This window comes from Oncorhynchus nerka, linkage group LG3 (genome assembly GCF_034236695.1).
Source record: "Oncorhynchus nerka isolate Pitt River linkage group LG3, Oner_Uvic_2.0, whole genome shotgun sequence".
In the NCBI taxonomy this organism is placed as follows: domain Eukaryota; kingdom Metazoa; phylum Chordata; class Actinopteri; order Salmoniformes; family Salmonidae; genus Oncorhynchus; species Oncorhynchus nerka.
This window is the reverse complement of record NC_088398.1, coordinates 53427774-53447313: the sequence shown is the minus strand read 5'-3', so window position 1 is coordinate 53447313 and position 19540 is coordinate 53427774. Positions and strand designations below refer to the sequence as shown.

General features: G+C 42.5%; 1 protein-coding gene across 2 annotated transcripts in view; it reads right to left on the bottom strand.

Moving 5' to 3' along the window:
• Window positions 1-380: 380 nt before the first annotated feature.
• The window catches only part of adcy5 (adenylate cyclase 5), a 134492-nt gene continuing 115332 nt past the window's right edge, over window positions 381-19540 (bottom strand). The window contains exons 9-21 of one of the 2 annotated variants that reach the window (XM_029636661.2): window positions 17846-17868; window positions 15439-15598; window positions 14359-14456; window positions 13372-13459; window positions 12347-12463; window positions 11922-12080; window positions 11556-11731; window positions 10465-10485; window positions 10042-10174; window positions 9698-9961; window positions 9246-9450; window positions 7680-7804; window positions 381-4473 (exon numbers count right to left, since the gene is read on the bottom strand). In XM_029636661.2, the coding sequence (XP_029492521.1) occupies window positions 4345-4473; window positions 7680-7804; window positions 9246-9450; window positions 9698-9961; window positions 10042-10174; window positions 10465-10485; window positions 11556-11731; window positions 11922-12080; window positions 12347-12463; window positions 13372-13459; window positions 14359-14456; window positions 15439-15598; window positions 17846-17868 (1698 nt within the window). In that variant the 3' untranslated portion in view covers window positions 381-4344. The remainder of the gene's footprint in view (window positions 4474-7679; window positions 7805-9245; window positions 9451-9697; window positions 9962-10041; window positions 10175-10464; window positions 10486-11555; window positions 11732-11921; window positions 12081-12346; window positions 12464-13371; window positions 13460-14358; window positions 14457-15438; window positions 15599-17845; window positions 17869-19540) is intronic. The other variant, XM_029636669.2, reaches the window with a different exon arrangement.

Genomic DNA, 19540 nt, shown 5'->3' with positions numbered 1-19540 from the left:
TGATGAGGAGTGGTAAAGCATTGCCTGGTCCAAAGAACTCCGGTTCATATTGCGTTATGCTGATGGCAGAGTCAGGATTTGGCGTAAGCAGCATGACTCCATGACCCCATCCTGCCTAGTGCCACGGTACAGGCTGGTGGTGGAATGGTTTGGGGAATGTTTTCCTGGTACGTTAAGTCCCTTGATACCAACTGAGCAATCGTTCCACACCCCGAAGAATTCAGGCCATTCTGGAGCCAAAGGGGGGTCCGATCCATTACTAGATGGGTGTACCTAATAAACTGACTGTATGGGTTTACATCTAAACAACCATCCAAATATAATAAGGTTATAGAAAGGCACATTGGATGCCACATGAAACAGGCATTTCCAACAATAAGTGACATTTTAGTGGTTTATTTGAATGTAAAAAAACAAAACAAAAACAGCATAGTGTTTGACATGATAGAAAGCCAAGACAACCGAAGGTTTGCCTCTGACTAAAAATGCACTGATGCCATTTCTCTTCTCCTCACCACTCCTTTATCTAAGGAACACCTTATGAGGTTCATCCTATCTCCAAGTAGAGAGGAAGGGAGCCATGCCCCACTGCCCCCCTAACAGAGACTGTCTGTCTGTCCCATCACCTGAAATGTACCCCTCTCAAAGTCAAGTTTGAGAACAAATGTTAAAGGTAAATGGAATTCAATGGCACTGTATTTTCCTTGCTTATATTCAAAGGCCCAGCAACTAAAGTACAATCTCAACCTCCTATAAAACCTTATAACACAACCAATGACACACAATAACAGTAAAGAAAAAGTCACAAGAGCAAAAAATGGCACCATTTTGAGGAGTGGAGAGGGACTGAAGGTAGGAGTGTTTCAGTTAGAAATGATTAAAGACCAGAGGATAAGACATCTAGTGGGGCTGCTCTAGTAAAACGGGTGTGCCACCCAGATAACATACTATTGCCTTCATAGTGCACTACTTTTGACCAGGGTGTGTAACCCAAAAAGCATACTATTGCCTACATTGTGCACTACTTTTGACCGGAGCCCTGGTCAAAATTAGTGCACTAAATAGGGAATAGGGTGCAATTTGGGACACAACCAGTAATAAAAACATACAGCATGTGAAAGGTCAAAATGAAAACATATCCACATGGGACTCCCACAAAGCTGGTCTTTACTTTATTTAACATAAGGATCATGTCATCAGTATATTATAGCCTATAGAATAAAGGCCTCATTGGAGAACATTGGACATTCATTGGGTCATACTATCTGATTGAACCAGGGTTGGTGGGGTGGGGGACAGTAGCAGTGTAGTTCAAAGGCTTCTTAGAGCACCAAAACTATATCTATCTATGGTATGGACTGACTGCAGGGTGTTAATAAGGTCAAAGAAAATTGCCTTGCCACAAGTGCAGGCAACTGCTTGATATCTCCCACCCCTTGTGAATGTGCATGATTGTAATAGGTCTCTGTCAGCTATGTACATTCGAATACACATGGTGTTTATTTATAGATGTCTCTCTCTAATATATTAATGTACAAAATATAGAATCTAAAATATCTGATAGTTTGGTGTTTTGGAGTCAAAATACAAAATGTTGAAAATACAAAAGCTTTTCATTGACATCCTCAGTTGAAAGTGTTTTCAGCATGTGTCTGTGTTTTTTGTATGTATGTGTACAGTGGCAAGAAAAAGAATGTGAACCCTTTAGAATTATATGGATTTCTGCATAAATTGGTCATAAATGTTATCTGATCTTCATCTAAGTCGCAACAATAGACAAACAGTCTGCTTAAACTAGTAACACACAAACAATTATAATTGTTCATGTCTTTATTGAACACACTGTGTAAACATTCACAGTGCAGGTTGGAGAAAATGTAATAACTGGTTGACCCTCCTTTGGCAGCAATAACCTCAACCAAATGTTTTCTGTAGTTGCGGATCAGACCTGCACAACGGTCAGGAGGAATTCTGGACCATTCCTCTTTACAAAACTGTTTCAGCTCCACAATATTCTTGGGATGTCTGGTGTGAACCGTTCTCTTGAGGTCATGCCACAGCATCTCAATCGGGTTGAGGTCAGGACTGACTGGGCCACTCCAGAAGTTTTTTTCTTCTGTTCAAGCCATTCTGTTGTTGATTTACTTCTGTATTTTGGGTTGTTGTCTTGTTGCATCACCCAACTTCTGTTTAGCTTCAATTGTCGGATTGATAGCCTTACATTCTCCTGCAAAATGTATTGATAAACTTGAATTCATTTTTACGTTGATGATAGAAAGCTGTCCAGGCCCTGAGGCAGCAAAGCAGCCCTAACCATGATGCTCCCTCCACCATACTTTACAGTTGGGATGAGGTTTTGATGTTGGTGTGCTGTGCCTTTTTTTCTCCACACATAGTGTTGTGTGTTCCTTCCTTACAAACAACACAACTTTAGTTTCATCTGTCCACAGAATATTTTGCCAGTAGCGCTGTGGAACATCCAGGTGCTCTTTTGCGAACATCAGACGTGCAGCAATGTTTTTGTTTGGACAGCAGTGGCTTCTTCCATGGTGTACTCCCACGAACACTATTCTTGTTTAGTGTTTTTACGTATCGTGGACTCGTCAACAGAGATGTTGGCATGTTCCAGAGATTTCTGTAAGTCTTTAGCTGACACTCTAGGATTCTTCTTAACCTCATTGAGGATTCTGCGCTGTGCTCTTGCAGTCATCTTTGCAGGACGGCCACTCCTAGGGAGAGTAGCAACAGTACTGAAATTTCTCCATTTATAGACAATTTGTCTTACCATGGACTGACTTTTAGAGATACTTTTGTAACCCTTTCAAGCTTTATGCAAGGCAACCATTCTTAATCTTAGGTCTTCTGAGATCTCTTTTGTTCGAGGCATCATTCACATCAGGCAATGCTTCTATTGAATATCAAACAAAAATGGAGTTTTTTTATTATCTAACCAAAATCTCCAATACTGTCTCATTGATTCGACTCCTGACTCCAATGTGCTTTTGGAGAAGTCATTACCTAGGGGTTCACATACTTTTTTTCAACCTAAACTGTGAATGTTTAAATTATATATTCAATATAGACAAGAAAAATTAAATAATTTGTGTGTTATTAGTTTAAGCACACTGTGTTTGTCTGATTGTTACTTAGATGAAGATCAGATCAAATTGAATGACCAATTTATGCAGAAATCCAGGTAATTCCAAAGGCTTCACATTCCTTTACTTGCCACTGTATGTGTGTTGTCCAGCGCATGTATGTGTGTGCTTGTGTTTCTGCGTGTGTGTGTCTTCTGTTGCACGTTTGTCTGTGTGTTTGCGCCTGTGTGTAAAGTAGACTGTGGAAGAGTTCTGTAAACTCACACGGAGAGGAGCAGAGCAGTCTCACTCTGGTCGTTCAAGTACCCTGCCAGGTTAACGGCCCACCTAGGACCCCTACTGGTGATTTAAACACACTGCTCCTTCCTCGCTGACCAACTCTGGTAAAGGGTTTGACAGTGTTGCTGTACTGGCTGGCGATGGCCATGTTAGTGTGTAGTATACCCATTGTATGGAGAATTGCAATATCTGTACCACTTAACAGTACAACAGTGTACAAAGACAACATACATGGACTGTATGGACAAAAACAGTTTGTTTTCACATATATATACTTATATATATATATACAGGTAAAACAGTGTGTGTTTTACGTGTATATATGGTTTTCAGTGTCTTCATGCAGGTTTTTTTTGGATCGACTAGGATCCTTCAGCAGAATGTCTATGACAACACAGGTAGTGTAGCGATTTCCTCAGAGAACCTTACAGAGACCTACAGTACTGTGAGATGATTGGCTGTAAGTGGTTCCTTATCTCACACTGACTGGTGGGAATAAGACAGAGACTGCTGTCATAATGTGTCTGTCTTCTGCAGTCTAGGACTTCTTTGGTCTCCTCAGCGAACCCATGCCCTCTAAGCCCCTCCCTCTGTCACTTTCCCCCAATCCGAGTGGATGCTGGGTGTGGTCTCCTTCACTCTGGGCCAATCGGAGGCTAACCTGTGCAGGTAGGGAGGGGCTAAATGTAGGAAAAGGGGTATGGGTGGGAGGCAGTCAGTTCCCCAATCTAACACAGGTCTATGAACCTGCTCGTCAAAGGCTTGGGGGTTAGCCCAACAGCCCCCCCTTCTACTTCTCCTGCGCCAGTGTCAGTCTGTTACTGGGGCTGCTTTTGAATAGGCTGCGTCTGAAATGGCACCCTATTCCCTATGTAGAGCACTACTTTTGACCAGAGACCTATGGGCCCTGGTCAAAAGTAGTGCACTATACATGGAATAGTGTGCCATTTCAGACACACCCTGGGTGTTAACTGCTGGGAGGTCCTCCAGTGAGGAAGTAGGTCTGCATCTCTCCTTTACCCTTCACCTTGACCAGGCCTCGGCACTCTAGTGTGTAGTTATAGGAGTTCAGCACATTGTACAGGTCAGAGGTCACCTGGTGGGAGAAAGGAGAGAAAAGAGAGAGGGAATGAAGGGTAGAAAGTAAGAAGTTGTAGTCATAAACTGACACTGAGAGGATCAGTCTCCACGTATCTTGATCTTAGGCACACTGCCTCCCCTTTCACACTACCACATGATAATATAAATAAAAGTACACTACCGTTCAAAAGTTTGGGGTCACTTAGAAAAATCCCTGTTTTAGGAAATATAGTCAAGACGTTGACAAGGTTATAATAGAAATAATAATTGTGTCCTTCAAACTTTGCTTTCGTCAAAGAATCCTCCATTTGCAGCAATTACAGCCTTGTAGACCTCTGGCTTTCTAGTTGTCAATGTGTTAATCTGAAGAGTTTTCACCCCATGCTTCCTGAAGCTCCTCCCACAAGTTGGATTAGCTTGATGGGCACTTCTTACATACGGTCAAGCTGCTCCCACAACAGCTCAATAGGGTTGAGATCCGGTGACTGTGCCACTCCATTATAGACAGAATACAGGCTGACTGCTTCTTCCCTAAATAGTTCTTGCATAGTTTGGAGCTGTGCTTTGGGTCATCGTCATGTTGTAGGAGGAAATTGGCTCCAATAAATCGTAGTCCACAGGGTATGGCATGGCATTGCAAAATGGAGTGAAAACCTTCTTTCTTAAAGATCCCTTTCACCCTCTACAAATGCCCCACTTTACCACCACCAAAGCACCCCCAGACCATCATATTGCCTCCCCCATGCTTTTACAGATGGCATCAAGCACTCCTCCAGTATCTTTTCATTGTTTCTGCGTCTCACGAATGCTCTTCTTTGTGATCCAAACACCTCGAACTTAGATTAGTCTGTCCATAACACTTTTTTCCAATCTTCCTCTGTCCAGTGTCTGTTATTTTGCCCATCTTAATATTTTATTTTTATTGGCCAGTCTGAGATTTGGCTTTTTCTTTGCAACTCTGCTTAGAAGGCCAGCATCCTGGAGTCGCCTCTTCACTGTTGACGTTGAGACTGATGTTTTGCGGGTACTATTTAATGAAGCTGCCAGTTGAGTACTTGTGAGGTGTCTGTTTCTCAAACTAGACACTCTAATGTACTTGTCCTCTTGCTTAGTTGTGCACCGGGGCCTCCCACTCCTCTTTCTATTCTGGTTAGAGCCAGTTTGCACTGTTCTGTGAAGGGAGTAGTACACAGCATTGTATGAGATCTTTCTTGGCAATTTCTCGCATGGAATAGCCTTAATTTCTCAGTACAAGAATAGACTGACAAGTTTCAGAATTTAGCTAACACAACATGTCATTGGAACACTGGAGTGATGGTTGCTAGTAATGGGCCTCTGTACGCCTATGTAGATATTCCATTAAAAAAGTCTGCCGTTTCCAGCTACAATAGTCATTTACAATTTCTGATCAATTTGATGTTATTTTAATTTACAAAAAATGTGCATTTCTTTCAAAAACAAAGACATTTCTAAGTGACCCCAAACCTTTGAACGATAGTACATACATTTGAAGTCGGAAGTTTACATACACTCGTTTTTCAACCACTCCACAAATTTCTTGTTAACAAACTATAGTTTGGCAAGTCGGTTAGGACATCTACATTGTGCATGGCACAAGTAATGTTTCCAACAGTTGTTTACAGATTATTTCACTTATAATTCACTATCACAATTCTGGTGGGTCAGAAGTCAATATACACTAAGTTGACTGTGCCTTTTAAACAGCTTGGAAAATTCCAGAAAATTATGTCATGGCTTTAGAAGCTTCTGATAGGCTAATTCACATCATTTGAGTCAATTGGAGGTGTAACTGTGGATGTATTTCAAGGCCTACCTTCTAACTCAGTGCCTCTTTGCTTGGCATCATGGGAAATCAAAATAAATCAGCCAAGACCAGCCAACCAAGAAAATTGTAGACCTCCATAAGTCTGGTTCATCATTGGGAGAAATTTCCAAACGCCTGAAGGTGCCACGTTCATCTGTACAAACAATAGTACGCAAGTAAAAACACCATGGGACCATGCAGCCGTCATACCTCTCAGGAAGGAGACGCGTTCTGTCTCCTAGAGATTAACGTACTTTGATGCGAAAAGTGCAAATCAATCCCAGAACAGCAGCAAAGGACCTTGTGAAGATGCTGGAGGAAACGGGTACAAAAGTATCTATATCCACAGTAAAACGAGTCCTATATCGACATAACCTGAAAGTCCGCTCAGCAAGGAAGAAGCCACTGCTCCAAAACAGCCATAAAAAAAGCCAGACTACGGTTTGCAACTGCACATGGGGACAAAGATCATATTTTTTGTGGAAATGTCCTCTGGTCTGATGAAACAAAAATAGAACCATTGTTATGTTTGGAGGGAAAAGGGGGAGGCTTGCAAGCCGAAGAACACCATCCCAACCGTGAACCATGGGGATGGCAGCATCATGTTGGGGGGGTGCACTTCACAAAATGGATGGCATCATGAGGAAGAGAAATTGTGGATATATTGAAGCAACATCTTAAGACATCAGTCAGGAAGTTAAAGCATGGTCGCAAATTGGTCTTCCAAATGGGACAATGACCCCAAACATACTTCCAAAGTTGTGGAAATGGCATCTGGACAACAAAGTCAAGGTATTGGAGTGGCCATCACAAAGCCCTGACCTCAATCCTATAGAACATTTGTGGGCAGAACTGAAAAAGCGTGTGGGAGCAAGGAGGCCTACAAACCTGACTCAGTTACACCAGCTCTGTCTGGAGGAATGGGCCAAAATTCACCCAATTTATTGTGGGAAGCTTGTGGAAGGCTACCCAAAATATTTGACCCAAATTAAACAATTTAAAGACAATACTACCAAATACTAATTGAGTGTATGTAAACTTCTGACCCACTGGGCATGTGATGAAAAAATAAAAAGCTGAAATAAATAATTCTCTCAACTATTATTCTGACATTTCACATTCTTAAAATAAAGTGGTCCTAACTGACCTAAGACAGGGAAATTTTACTAGGATTAAATGTCAGGAATTGTGAAAATATGAGATTAAATGTATTTGGCTAAGGTGTATGTAAACTTCAACTGTATATATTCAAGATAGACATAAGGTTAAAAAAGCTATGCTCCCATGTGCTTTATCAACAATTTGTGAGCCTTAGGTCTTCATCATAGTCAGAAAAAGGTCACAGAAGAAATCCTAGGTGTGTTATCAGTTTCTACCATGCTGTTTCTCTGAGTTACCTGGATCCTGTCAGGTACACCAGTGCTGTCCATGCGGCTGGCAACGTTGACGGTATTCCCCCAGATATCATACTGGGGCTTCCTGGCCCCGATCACCCCAGCCACCACTGGACCCATGTTCAGACCTGGAGCAGGTGGACAGGGATATGTTTTTAACTTCTTATGGCTGCAGGGGCAGTATTGAGTAGCTTGGATGAAAGGTGCCCAGAGTAAACGGCCTGCTCCTCAGTCTCAGTTGCTAATATATGCATATTATTATTATTATTATTAGTAGTAGTAGTAGTAGTAGTAGTAGTAGTAGTAGTATTGGATAGAAAAAACTCAGAAGTTTATAAAACTGTTTGAATGATGTATGTGAGTATAACAGAACTCATGCGGCAGGCAAAAACCTGAGAAGAAATCCGAGGTTGGTCGATTTTCAACCCAGGCTCTATTGAATTCACATTGGGATAAGAATGAAGTTTCACTTCCTAGGGCTTCCACTAGATGTCAACCATCTTTGGAAACTTGAATGAGGCTTCTACTGTGTTGTGGGACTGAATAATAGCTGAATGAGTCAGGTTACTGGCAGAGAGCCATTTCCTAGACACAAAGGAATTCTCCGGTTGGAACTTTATTGAAGATTTATGATAAAAACATCCTAATGATTGATTCTATACCTAGTTTGAAATGTTTCTTCAACCTGTAATATAACTTTTTTAAGTTTTTGTCCGAAGTAATGCTCGACCTGCACGAGCATTTGGATTTGTATACCTAACGCGCTAACGAAAGTAGCTACTTGGACATAAATAATGGACATTATTGAACAAATCAAGCATTTATTGTGGAACTAGGATTCCTGGGAGTGCATTCTGATGAAGATCATCAAAGGTAAGGGAATATTTATCATGTCGTTTCTGTTGACTCGAACATGGTGGCTAATTTGATTATTTTTCCGAGCGCCGTCTCAGATTATTCCTTGGTTTGCTTTTTCCGTAAAGTTTTTTTGAAATCTGAGACGAGAGGTATATCTATAATTCCATGTGTATAACTTGTATTATCTACATTTATGATGAGTATTTCTGTTGAATCGATGTGGCTATGCAAAATCACTGGATGTTTTTGGAACTAGTGAACGTAACGCGCCAATGTAAACTCAGATTTTTATATAAATATGAACTTTATCAAACAAAACATACATGTATTGTGTAACATGAAGTCCTATGAGTGTCATTTGATGAAGATCATCAAAGGTTAGTGATTAATCTTATCTCTATTTGTGCTTTTTGTGACTCCTGTCTTTGGCTGGAAAAATGGCTGTGTTTATTCTGTGGCTTGGTGGTGACCTAACATAATCGTTTTGTGGTGCAGTTTTTAACAATATACACAGTATGTATAATATACATTTTTGGGGTTTTCAGGGTTATGGGCCAGCAGTTTTTTTTTACAGTTTAACATTTTTACCATTACTCATTATACATTTTGTGAGGCATCGTTTAAGCATACCATTATTCTCATGAATAACCCATTGTCACATCAAAATTAATAACAAGGCAAAAAAATAATCTTTCCTGTAGGAAGCCTTACCTATCTTCATCTTGAAGTTATTGAAAGAGTGTTCGTTGATGTACTTCATCTGATCCATGAGTCTCATGGCGTAATCTGCCAGGGCTCTGATGTGTGAGCGGCCTTCCTTGTCGTAGGTAGAATCGTTGAGGCCAGAGGCAGCCATGTAGGTACTGCCAATGGTCTTTATCTTCTCCAGCTGGCGGAACTGGTCCTCACTGATGATCTGGGGCAAGAGGAGGGGAATGGGGAAGTGAGTGGTGAGAGAAATAAGTTTACTAGTTGCTTTACTTGGGTTAATAGCATTGAAATTGTTAGCTCTCTTTCAACATAACAGGGTCCAAGAATAGTCACTAGTACCCATAACGGTAGTTTATATAAGGAGTAATATGACAGAAAAGAGATGTATGCGCGCGCACACACACACACACACACTGTCAGCTCATCATTCCTCTCTCCTCCTCCCCTGTCACCTCGTCAAAGTCTGCGATGATCTCGTTGAGCAGCCGGAGACACTCCACTCCCTCGTTGTTGGCTTCCAGCTCTACGTAGAACTCAGAGAAGTTGGAGATGGAGGCGAACATGACGGCCACACACTCACAGGACTGGTAGTAGAGCTCGTCGTTCCGACGCTCCCGCGCCAGGAAGTGGGCGGCCACGTCTTTGGGGAGGATGTTGTGGAGGAGGCGACGGTTGTAGGCCTGTAGCTCCTCCATCTCCTCTTTCTCCTCTGTGGCCTGGAAAGAGGGAGGAAGGGAAAAGAGGTATCAATGACCTTGGACATGGCCCAGACACACACACAGACACACACACCTACCTGTAGTTTCCAGAGGAAGTCGAGTCTGGCTGTGGACTCCACCTGCTGAGCGTGTAGATACAAGGCCAGGACGAAAACAGTGATGACTACAGGAGTCATGATCTTCAGAGGGACCTTGGAATCCATCACACAGCTGGACAGAGAGGACAGATACCACAGATCAACTACAGAGATCAATTAAAGGCATGCCACAGCACTCTTTAATCACTTATCTAATAACACTAGATACTACATACCATTACTAAACAATATACAAATTCACAACACTGTTTATCAATGTTATCTAACTACTTTACTTGAGGCATATGAAAAACCAGGAAGATCTATAGGATGCATTAAAGCTACAGTATATTGGATACAATCGATCTCAATCAATTTGTGTGTTTCAAATTGTTTAGTAGTGTTAAGCTACATAAATCTCACCTTGTTCCATTTATATGCTCACTGTGAAGAGAAAACAAAGAGAGCACATTTTAGGGAGAGGGAGAAGCAGGGCGACCGAAACCTCCACTCCATCTGAAGATGGTTAACGGTAGACAGCACCTGGCGCTTGACTAACCAAGTCATCCATTACATTAAGTAAACGCACCACTAACCTCATGTGAAGTTTTAATTTAAATCTGCTGCTTGCATGTTATGAATAACTGGCCTGGTTTAGCGCAATACCATTCTATCCCCAAGCCATAAGACTGCTAAATAGCTAACACACACAGGACTCTTCTCACACACACACACACACACACACCAGTGGAGGCTGCTGAGGGGAGAACGGATCATAATAATGGCTGGAACGGAGCAAATGGAATGGCATCAAACACCTGGAAACCATGTGTCTCTTGTATTTGATAACATTCCACTGATTTGGCTCCAGTCATTACCACAAGCTCATTCTCCCCAATTAAAGTGCCACCGCACATTCATACTGACTACACACGCACTCACATACAATCATCATATACGCTGCTGCTGCTACTCTGTTTATCATATATCCTGTTGCCTAGTCACCTTACCTCTATACATATCTACTCCTACCACTCCAGTATCCCTGCACATTGTAAATATGGTATTGGCACTGACCCTAGCTTAATTACTTTTGTGTTCTTCTTATTTCTATTTCTCATGTTTTTGTTCTCCATTATTTTATAGCACTACTGGTATTGATGACTGCATTGTTGGTAAAGAGCTTGCAAGAAAAGCATTACACTGTACTTGTGCACGTGACAATAAAACCTTACATGTGAACTGTGTGAACCTGAGCCAGCACAAATCCCTACACAACACTGTACCCTTGTGGTAAAGTCGCCTCATGATCCCACAGAAACACAATAACTTATGTCACTAGTGTTGTGAAGGTAGATACCAGCACACTGTTGAATGCTCCTGCAGTTTTATTGTGCAAGGTTTCTTATCAAAGGCTTCTGCGAGAGTATTCAACAATGTCAGGGTATCGACTTTCTTTCATGGCTTGACTTTTTTTTGTACCTGCAAGTTAATGGATTTTCTAAACTACTCACATAGCGTTGGCCATGACCAGCAGGTCTACGTTGTCGAACAGGCTGACCTCTGGCACTTCCATGATGAGGACGTAAAAGATCTCGATGAAGAGCATGAGTAGGAGTTTACCTATGCTGCTGACCTGCAGGAAGACTGAGCTAGCCAGCAGGCTCAACAACACACAGGAAGAGAAGTACTACAGAGGGAGGGTGCCGAGAGGGGGGGGGGGAGACAGAGGGAGTGAGAGAGATGTCAAACATTTGCAAATCTTTTAGCATGCCATTGTGAAATTAATTGGCCGCTTCTGGCGCAGAGTCAGTTTAGTGAGGATGACTACTCAAGCCCAGCTGGGCACGCACACCACACACACACACACACACACACACCTCAGGGAAGTTGCAGTTGGGTGAGGGACTGCCACAGAAGCCGTCTAGTGATTCAAGGGTGTAGTTTAGGCTGCGTGCATGGCAGGCGTTCACACTGCTGCGACTGATGTTCAGCTCCCAGCTCAGACAAGTCCTCAGGTCTCCAGTACTGCAGGTGAACTAGGGGGCAGAAGGCAAATGGGGTTAACATGATTATGAATGACAACTGGGCAGTGTTCAGCAGGCACGAAACATCTGAACTTGTCAAATAAGTAATACTTGTTTTTGTTTTCTGTTGCAAAAATGTTCTGCTGTGGTGGGCCCTAATGAACACAACCCACAGATGTCAAACACTCATTAATGCAGAAGCATGTAAGCTTTGCTATCTGGGTTTTCCCTTTCAAAATATCTGTGCAACCATTTGGAGTGGAGGCCCAGTGACTTACAATGTTGATGAAGGCAGAGAGAAAGACCAGGATGATGGTGAAGACTCCCACCAGGGTGCTGTTGAGTCTGGACTGGACGATCCTCTTGGACAAGGTCTGGAGAGGCACCGGGAAAAACTGTCCCGAGCACAGGGGACGGATGGAGAGGACATGGTAAGTAGGTCAGTCCATGTCATCCCTGAGTTACTAGAGAACGTTGTGTTTGTATCCTACAGGCCACAATACCTGCTATGACTTTCGGCCGCAATTCAACTCATGTTGGTTGAAGTGCTGCCCTACTCCTCTCCCACAAAATCAGACTCCTTACAATGTGGGGTTCATGCACGTAGCATTTTCTTTGGAATTCTAAAACCCTCACTTTTCCAGAGCTTACAGTGCCACAATGGTAATATTATCAAACCCGCTTATCATCTCATCAGTTTACAACTAAAGATCATAAGCCTGTTGTTCTTGTTTCCAGTTCCCATTTAAAGGCTTATTTCATTTCTCCCAACCCGACCAATCGGCCAATGAGGAGAGAGCAGGAAATGAAATATCCAGAGGGCCCTCCAGGAAAAACAACACAGCTATGACATCATTAGTCCGCTGCCGTCATTCTCAAACATCCTTAACTGACAAAACAGTAATATCCCTATTGTGAGTTTACGTCCACTTCAATCTTTCGCCCAATTACATGCCAGTTCCTTTTTAAATGCCTCACTAAGCAGTCTGACTCTGACTGTGTCTCTCCAGGGGACTGCTGCTCTTAGGGCAGTTAAAAATCAATACCATCCACCAAGCAGGTTAACCTGCTGTGTGATTGGCCCAGTCATGCTGTGGAAACAGACCTGTCATACTGTGAGATACAACATTCCCAGACAGCCACAGAGAGCTCCGACTGCGCCAGTGCGTCAGGCTAAGGGCTAGAGCCAAATGGGTACTTGATAGATGGGCAGTGGTGTCGCCCATTGTCTTGTGGTATAGACGTCAAAGTATGAGGAAGCTTCCGAACACAAACAAATTCCTGGGAAAACATAAGTACTCACCCCAAAGCAGGAGTAGACTGCTGAGACAAACATGACAGCCACCAGGATGATCAGACAGGTGGTGTAGAACCCAATCATCAGAGTGGAGCTTAGGAGAGAGAGAGAGAGGATTACAGAAGTGATAGGAGAAATATGAGTAAATACGTCTGAGACAGAGAGAGAAGTGAGACAAAAGGATCAAGGAAGAGGGGATAATGAAAAAGGAATGGTGAAGAAAAGATCAATAGCAGGGAGAGAGAGAAAGATAGAGGGGTACACACTTGAGGGGCATCCTTGAGAATGAACAAACAGCCAGCTACCGGCAGCCCCAGCGGTACCCATCAGCCCCTCTGGCAGAGGAGAGGAAAGGTGGTGACAGCAGGTGACGGGACATTCATTAATGTCTGGGCCAAGTCCCTGTACTGGGCCTGTCTGGGACTGCCTTTCATGGGTCCCCTCAAGTATCAGCTTCATCTAGGTCCTGTCTATCTCAGTCTCCTCCTCTACACATCCCCAAAGCCCTGCCCTCAGCCCAGGAAGAGCTAGGGCTCCAAGTTGTGAATGATATGGGAGATATGCACTGTGGTTCACTAGTAGAGAATTATTCAGCACTTACTGTGGTACTATACTGTATGAATATCCACTAAGAGAGATTCAGTACTTACTGTGGTACTATAGTGTATGAATATCCACTAGGAGAGATTCAGTACTTACTGTGGTACTATAGTGTATGAATATCCACTAGGATAGATTCAGTACTTACTGTGGTACTATAGTGTATGAATATCCACTAGGAGAGATTCAGTACTTACTGTGGTACTATAGTGTATGAATATCCACTAGGAGAGATTCAGTACTTACTGTGGTACTATAGTGTATGAATATCCACTAGGAGAGATTCAGTACTTACTGTGGTACTATAGTGTATGAATATCCACTAGGAGAGATTCAGTACTTACTGTGGTACTATAGTGTATGAATATCCACTAGGATAGATTCAGTACTTACTGTGGTACAATGACAATCTGGATGAAACATATGAAGAGGAAGACGAGAGAGGCGCAGGCCACGTATGCTCCAAATCTGGAGTCCACTTGTTTGGAGTACTGAAGGAGAAACGGAAATGGAAAAATATAAGAGCAGAAAGGTAAACAGAGGCTTGGCTGTGCGCTTCACATCTCACTTCAAAACCTTTTCTACAGTATACTGACACAACAGCATCACACTGTGAGAACAGCATGGTAAGGGTTCCACAGCTGAACTGCAATCCATAGCCTAATGTATGGTACTCAGGAGGTCAATTATGAGATCTGTAGGTGGACAGGTAATGGAGGAGAACAAAGGCAGTGATTATCTCTCCCACAAAAGACTGGACTACCGGCTGGGAGTAGACACACAGAGAGGGATTTTGATCCTCTCTAGGTAGCCACTATACAGCCCACCATACCCGACCCTCTGCGGCGTTGTCTGAAACCGGGAAAAGCAGAGGAGAGGGAAAGCCTGAAAACCGGATGCTTCCATTTTTTCCCAACCCCGCTCAAGCGTTTATTTTATGTCTGCTAGGTTAGGTTAACCAGACCCTGACGAGAGAGACTGACAGAGGGATGAGAGTGAGAGGTGAAAGACAGCAGGTTGAAAATGGGGCCTCTTCTCTTTCGGTCGGCTATCACCCTCTCTCTCCTTCCCGATCACCTTTTATGTATCTTCTCTTTAAACCCAACAATGTTTACCCCTCTCTCTCCCACTCTCCCTTCATTTAAGCTTTACTTGACATGCCCTGGATATGTCAAACCAGTGAGTGGTGTAGCAATTTGTCTTGACAAGGGCCCTGCATTTTTCAATTTTTACTGACCATGACACCTGACAAGGAAAAATCCCTTAGTTAATAGACTCACACTAAACCTTTTTCCTGGTCGGGCCATGAGGTCGGATAAACGCAAGGCCCTGAGTTTGACAATCAATTCTGACACAAATGAATACACTGCTCACTCGTTTGACATATCTACTGCTAAAGATCTATCCAGAAAATTCACTCAGGGCACTAGTCTGAATATTTCGAGTCACTTCCCTGGAGGAGGACGTCAGTACCTTCTTCTCCAGGTCTGGTTCTCTGAAGGTCAGCAGGAACTTCTTGACATGTTCTGAGCGTAGCCGGTCGATACTCCTGGCGTCGATGGCTCTCCCTAGGAACTCGTCCACCTCGTCCTCTGGGTTCAGGTTTTCCTGCGTGTTTCTGAAAATGAAATGTCTAGATAACACAAGACGAGGAGACACTTTTTTGTTTTCTGTTTCAGGCCATCACAAGAGGTCCTATGTCTCTATGGGCCAGCCCGCCCCCAGTCCTGCAACCACAAGCTACAACCATAACTTAACTCCACACTTCACCACAGAACTGCATCACCACAATCAAGTGAAATAAGCAAAGTGATTGAGATCATCAGACCACTCTCATCATGTTAGTTTGATGGGAATAATCGGCCATTGAATCAGCAGTGTATTGTTTGACTGCATTAATTACAGAGGCAATCTGGCCTATTGTCAGTGGATCGGTGGACAAATTCAAACCAGGTGATAAGAATGCTTTATGAATAACAGATTGAGATCACTGTCAACTCATGGTTATGAATGTCATGGCCATGTCATACAAGAAACCTGGCAAGTTGGATGTTCTGTTCGTGTTTTCGGTTGCTATGCTGTGTATTATAGCTACAGCAGTTTATTTCTGTGACTGCCACACACCTACAGTTGAAGTCGGAAGTTTACATACACCTTAGCTAAATACATTTAAACTCAGTTTAAACTCAATTCCTGACATTTAATCCTAGTAAAAACTCCCTGTCTTAGGTCAGTTAGGATCACCTCTTTATTTTAAGAATGTGAAATGTCAGAATAATAGTAGAGAGAGTGATTTATTTCAGCTTTTGTTTCTTTCATCACATTCCCAGTGGGTCAGAAGTTTACATACACTCAATTAGTATTTGGTAGCATTGCCTTTAAATTGTTTAACTTGGGGTCAAACATTTCAGGTAGCCTTCCACAAGCTTCCCACAATAAGTTGGGTGAATGTTGGCACATTCCTCCTGACGGCTGGTGTAACTGAGTCAGGTTTGTAGGCCTCCTTGCTCGCAAACACTTTCAGGTCTGTCCACAAAATTTCTATAGGTTTGAGGTCAGGGCTTTGTGGTGGCCACTCCAATACCTTGACTTTGTTGTCCATAAGCCATTTCCACAACTTTGGAAGTATGCTTGGGGTCATTGTCCATTTGGAAGACCCATTTGCAACCAAGCTTTAACTTCCTGACTGATGTCTTGAGATGTTACTTCAATATATACACATCATTTTTGTTTCCTCACGATGCCATCAATTTTGTGAAGTGCACCTGTGCCTCCTGCAGCAAAGCACCCCCACAATATGATGCTGCCACCCCTGTGCTTCACGGTTAGGATGGTGTTTACGGCTTGCAAACCTCCCCCTTTTTCTTCCAAACATAACGATGGTCATTATTGCCAAACAGTTCTATTTTTGTTACATCAGACCGCAGGACATTTCCACAAAAAATATGATCTTTGTCCCCATGTAAAGTTGCAAACCGTAGTCTAGCTTTTTTTATGGTGGTTTTGGAGCAGAGGCTTCTTCCTTGTTGAGCGGCCTTTCGGGTTATGTCGATATAGGATTAGTTTTACTGTGGATATAGATACTTTTGTACCTGTTTTCTCCAGCATCTTCACAAGGTCCTTTGCTGTTGTTCTGGGATTGATTTTCACTTTTCACACCAAAGTACGTTCATCTCTAGGAGACATAACGCGTCTCCTTCCTGAGCGGTATGACGGCTGCGTGGTCCCATGGTGTTTATACTTGCGTACTATTGTTTGTACAGATGAACCTTCAGGCGTTTGGAAATTGCTCCCAAGGATGAACCAGACTCTACAATTTTTTTCTGAAGTCTTGGCTGATTTCTTTTGATTTTTCCATGATGTCAAGCAAAGGGGCACTGAGTTTGAAGGTAGGCCTTGAAATACATCCACCGTTACACCTCCAATTGACTCAAATGATGTGAATTAGCCTATCAGAAGCTTCTAAAGCCATGACATAATTTTCTGGAATTTTCCAAGCTGTTTAAAGGCACAGTCAACTTAGTGTATGTAAACTTCTGACCCACTATAATTGTGATACAGTGAATTATAAGTGAAAAATCTGTCTGTAAACAATTGTTGGAAACATTACTTGTGCCATGCACAAAGTAGACGTCCTAAACGACTTGCCAAATTATAGTTTGTTAACAAGAAATGTGTGGAGTGGTTGAAAAACAAGTTTTAATGACTCCAACCTAAGTGTATGTAAACTTCTGACTTCAACTGTATCTAGATCATTTAAAGATCTATGGCTTTGATACTGCCATTTGTCTTTAGAAACCCTGGAAAAATGACCTGCAGCTGAAGGCAGCCCACCACTAACTCACAGGAGGCAAGATGGGGATAGGGGGTCTCTACTCACTTGTCCTTGGGGTCTTCAAATCCCTAGAAGAAAAGAGCAGAACAGTGTGTTAGCTGACAGAAAAACATCTGCAAACAGAGAACCTTAAGTGGTGCTAGGGTTTTTTTTAGAAGAGAAAGAGGTAGAATCCATCCACACAGTCAGGTGTTGACAAAACATTGAGTGTCAACCACCAAGATAAGAGACTGACACCTCTGCCAGCTTTATCTCTGCCCAAACTCTTTACTCAAGAGGCTAAAAACAACAACAAAAGCTCCATTGCAAATGGCACCCTATTCCATACCTACATAAGTGTATTGCTTTGACCGGGTCCCATAGAACTCTGGTCAAAAGTAGTGCACTATATAGGGAATAGGGTGCTATATCAGACACATTCAAAGTTGAGAACAATAGCTATCCAGGCATCTTCCTGGGGAGATGAGTCAATAGTGCTTCTGTAGAAGACTGTCTGCCTGTCATAAGACCATCGAGGGAGTCTCTGAGCCTTCATTAAAGCTTGACACGGATTATTATACCAGCAGGGTGGTTTGTGTTGTTTACCACACACCTAATTCATAATAATGTACGTTTATTTATTTACATCACATGGGGCTCTATTTTAACAAACCTAACGAAATGGTCAATCAAAGTGCTGGCAGTAGAGCTATAGGTCCTGGGGTGCGTCAAAAAGATTTTTGCTATTTTCACAGCCGGAATTCTGAGCACAATAGCTGGCAGTGGCGCAAAAGGGCTAGGTTTTGATGAACAAACAAGTTGTAGGTGTGACGAGGGCCTGGCCAATACTGCATGCGCTTGTCTCAAATTCTGTAGGTTATTGGCTGTCTTTGCGTTGTCAACAACTCCAATTCGGCTGGGGGCACAGAATATTCTCATCTTGGTCCATTGTGTATTGATATTACAGTTTTTTGAAAAGCATAGGCTCCAGTAACGAGTGATGTCAACAACAAACAAACAAAACATCCAGTGTTCAATAGCCTATGTTTGGAGTGTTGGCAGTAAACCTAGTTGTAAATGGCTTCAATGAGCTATAGCCGAACTACATGTCTTTACACATCACACTTAAAATAGAAAATACTAGGCTCACGGAAATTGTATTGTATGTGTGAGACACATTCTCAATATAGCAAAATATAGAATAGTTATCTGCATTATATAGGACTGAATAATTGAGGAGAGTATCTTTGACCACCGGATGAGAGATGGGGATGAATACTTGAACGCGCTAAACGAAGTGTGCAGGTAGGCATGTGTATGTTTCAGGATGTACATTATATTCTAAATTCAAGGCACTCTGACAAATAGACCATTTTAAACACCTTTTATGGGCTACTTTGCAAGCCAGGATAAATAAGACAAGACGCATTGCTGTTGAACAAGCCTTAGTAGCCTAGGCTTAGGGTAATGGTAACCTTGATATAAAACGGAAAACAAACCATCTGTATTTCTAAATAGGATGGGGTCAGAAGCATGACAATATAAATCCATTCTCTCGATCCATGGCACTGTGTTCACACATTGGCCTAAATGTGTGTACGCATAACTATTAAACGTCTATACAAAATACTATGCTCATGTCAATTGTATCGTTGCCTATGTGCAAGGCAGGTTAACAAAAAAAAATCTGCAGCTGATATGGCATTATAGGAGGACTGAATAGTTTGGAGGGGCACGTCTTTGGTAATCGGAAGAGGGGCA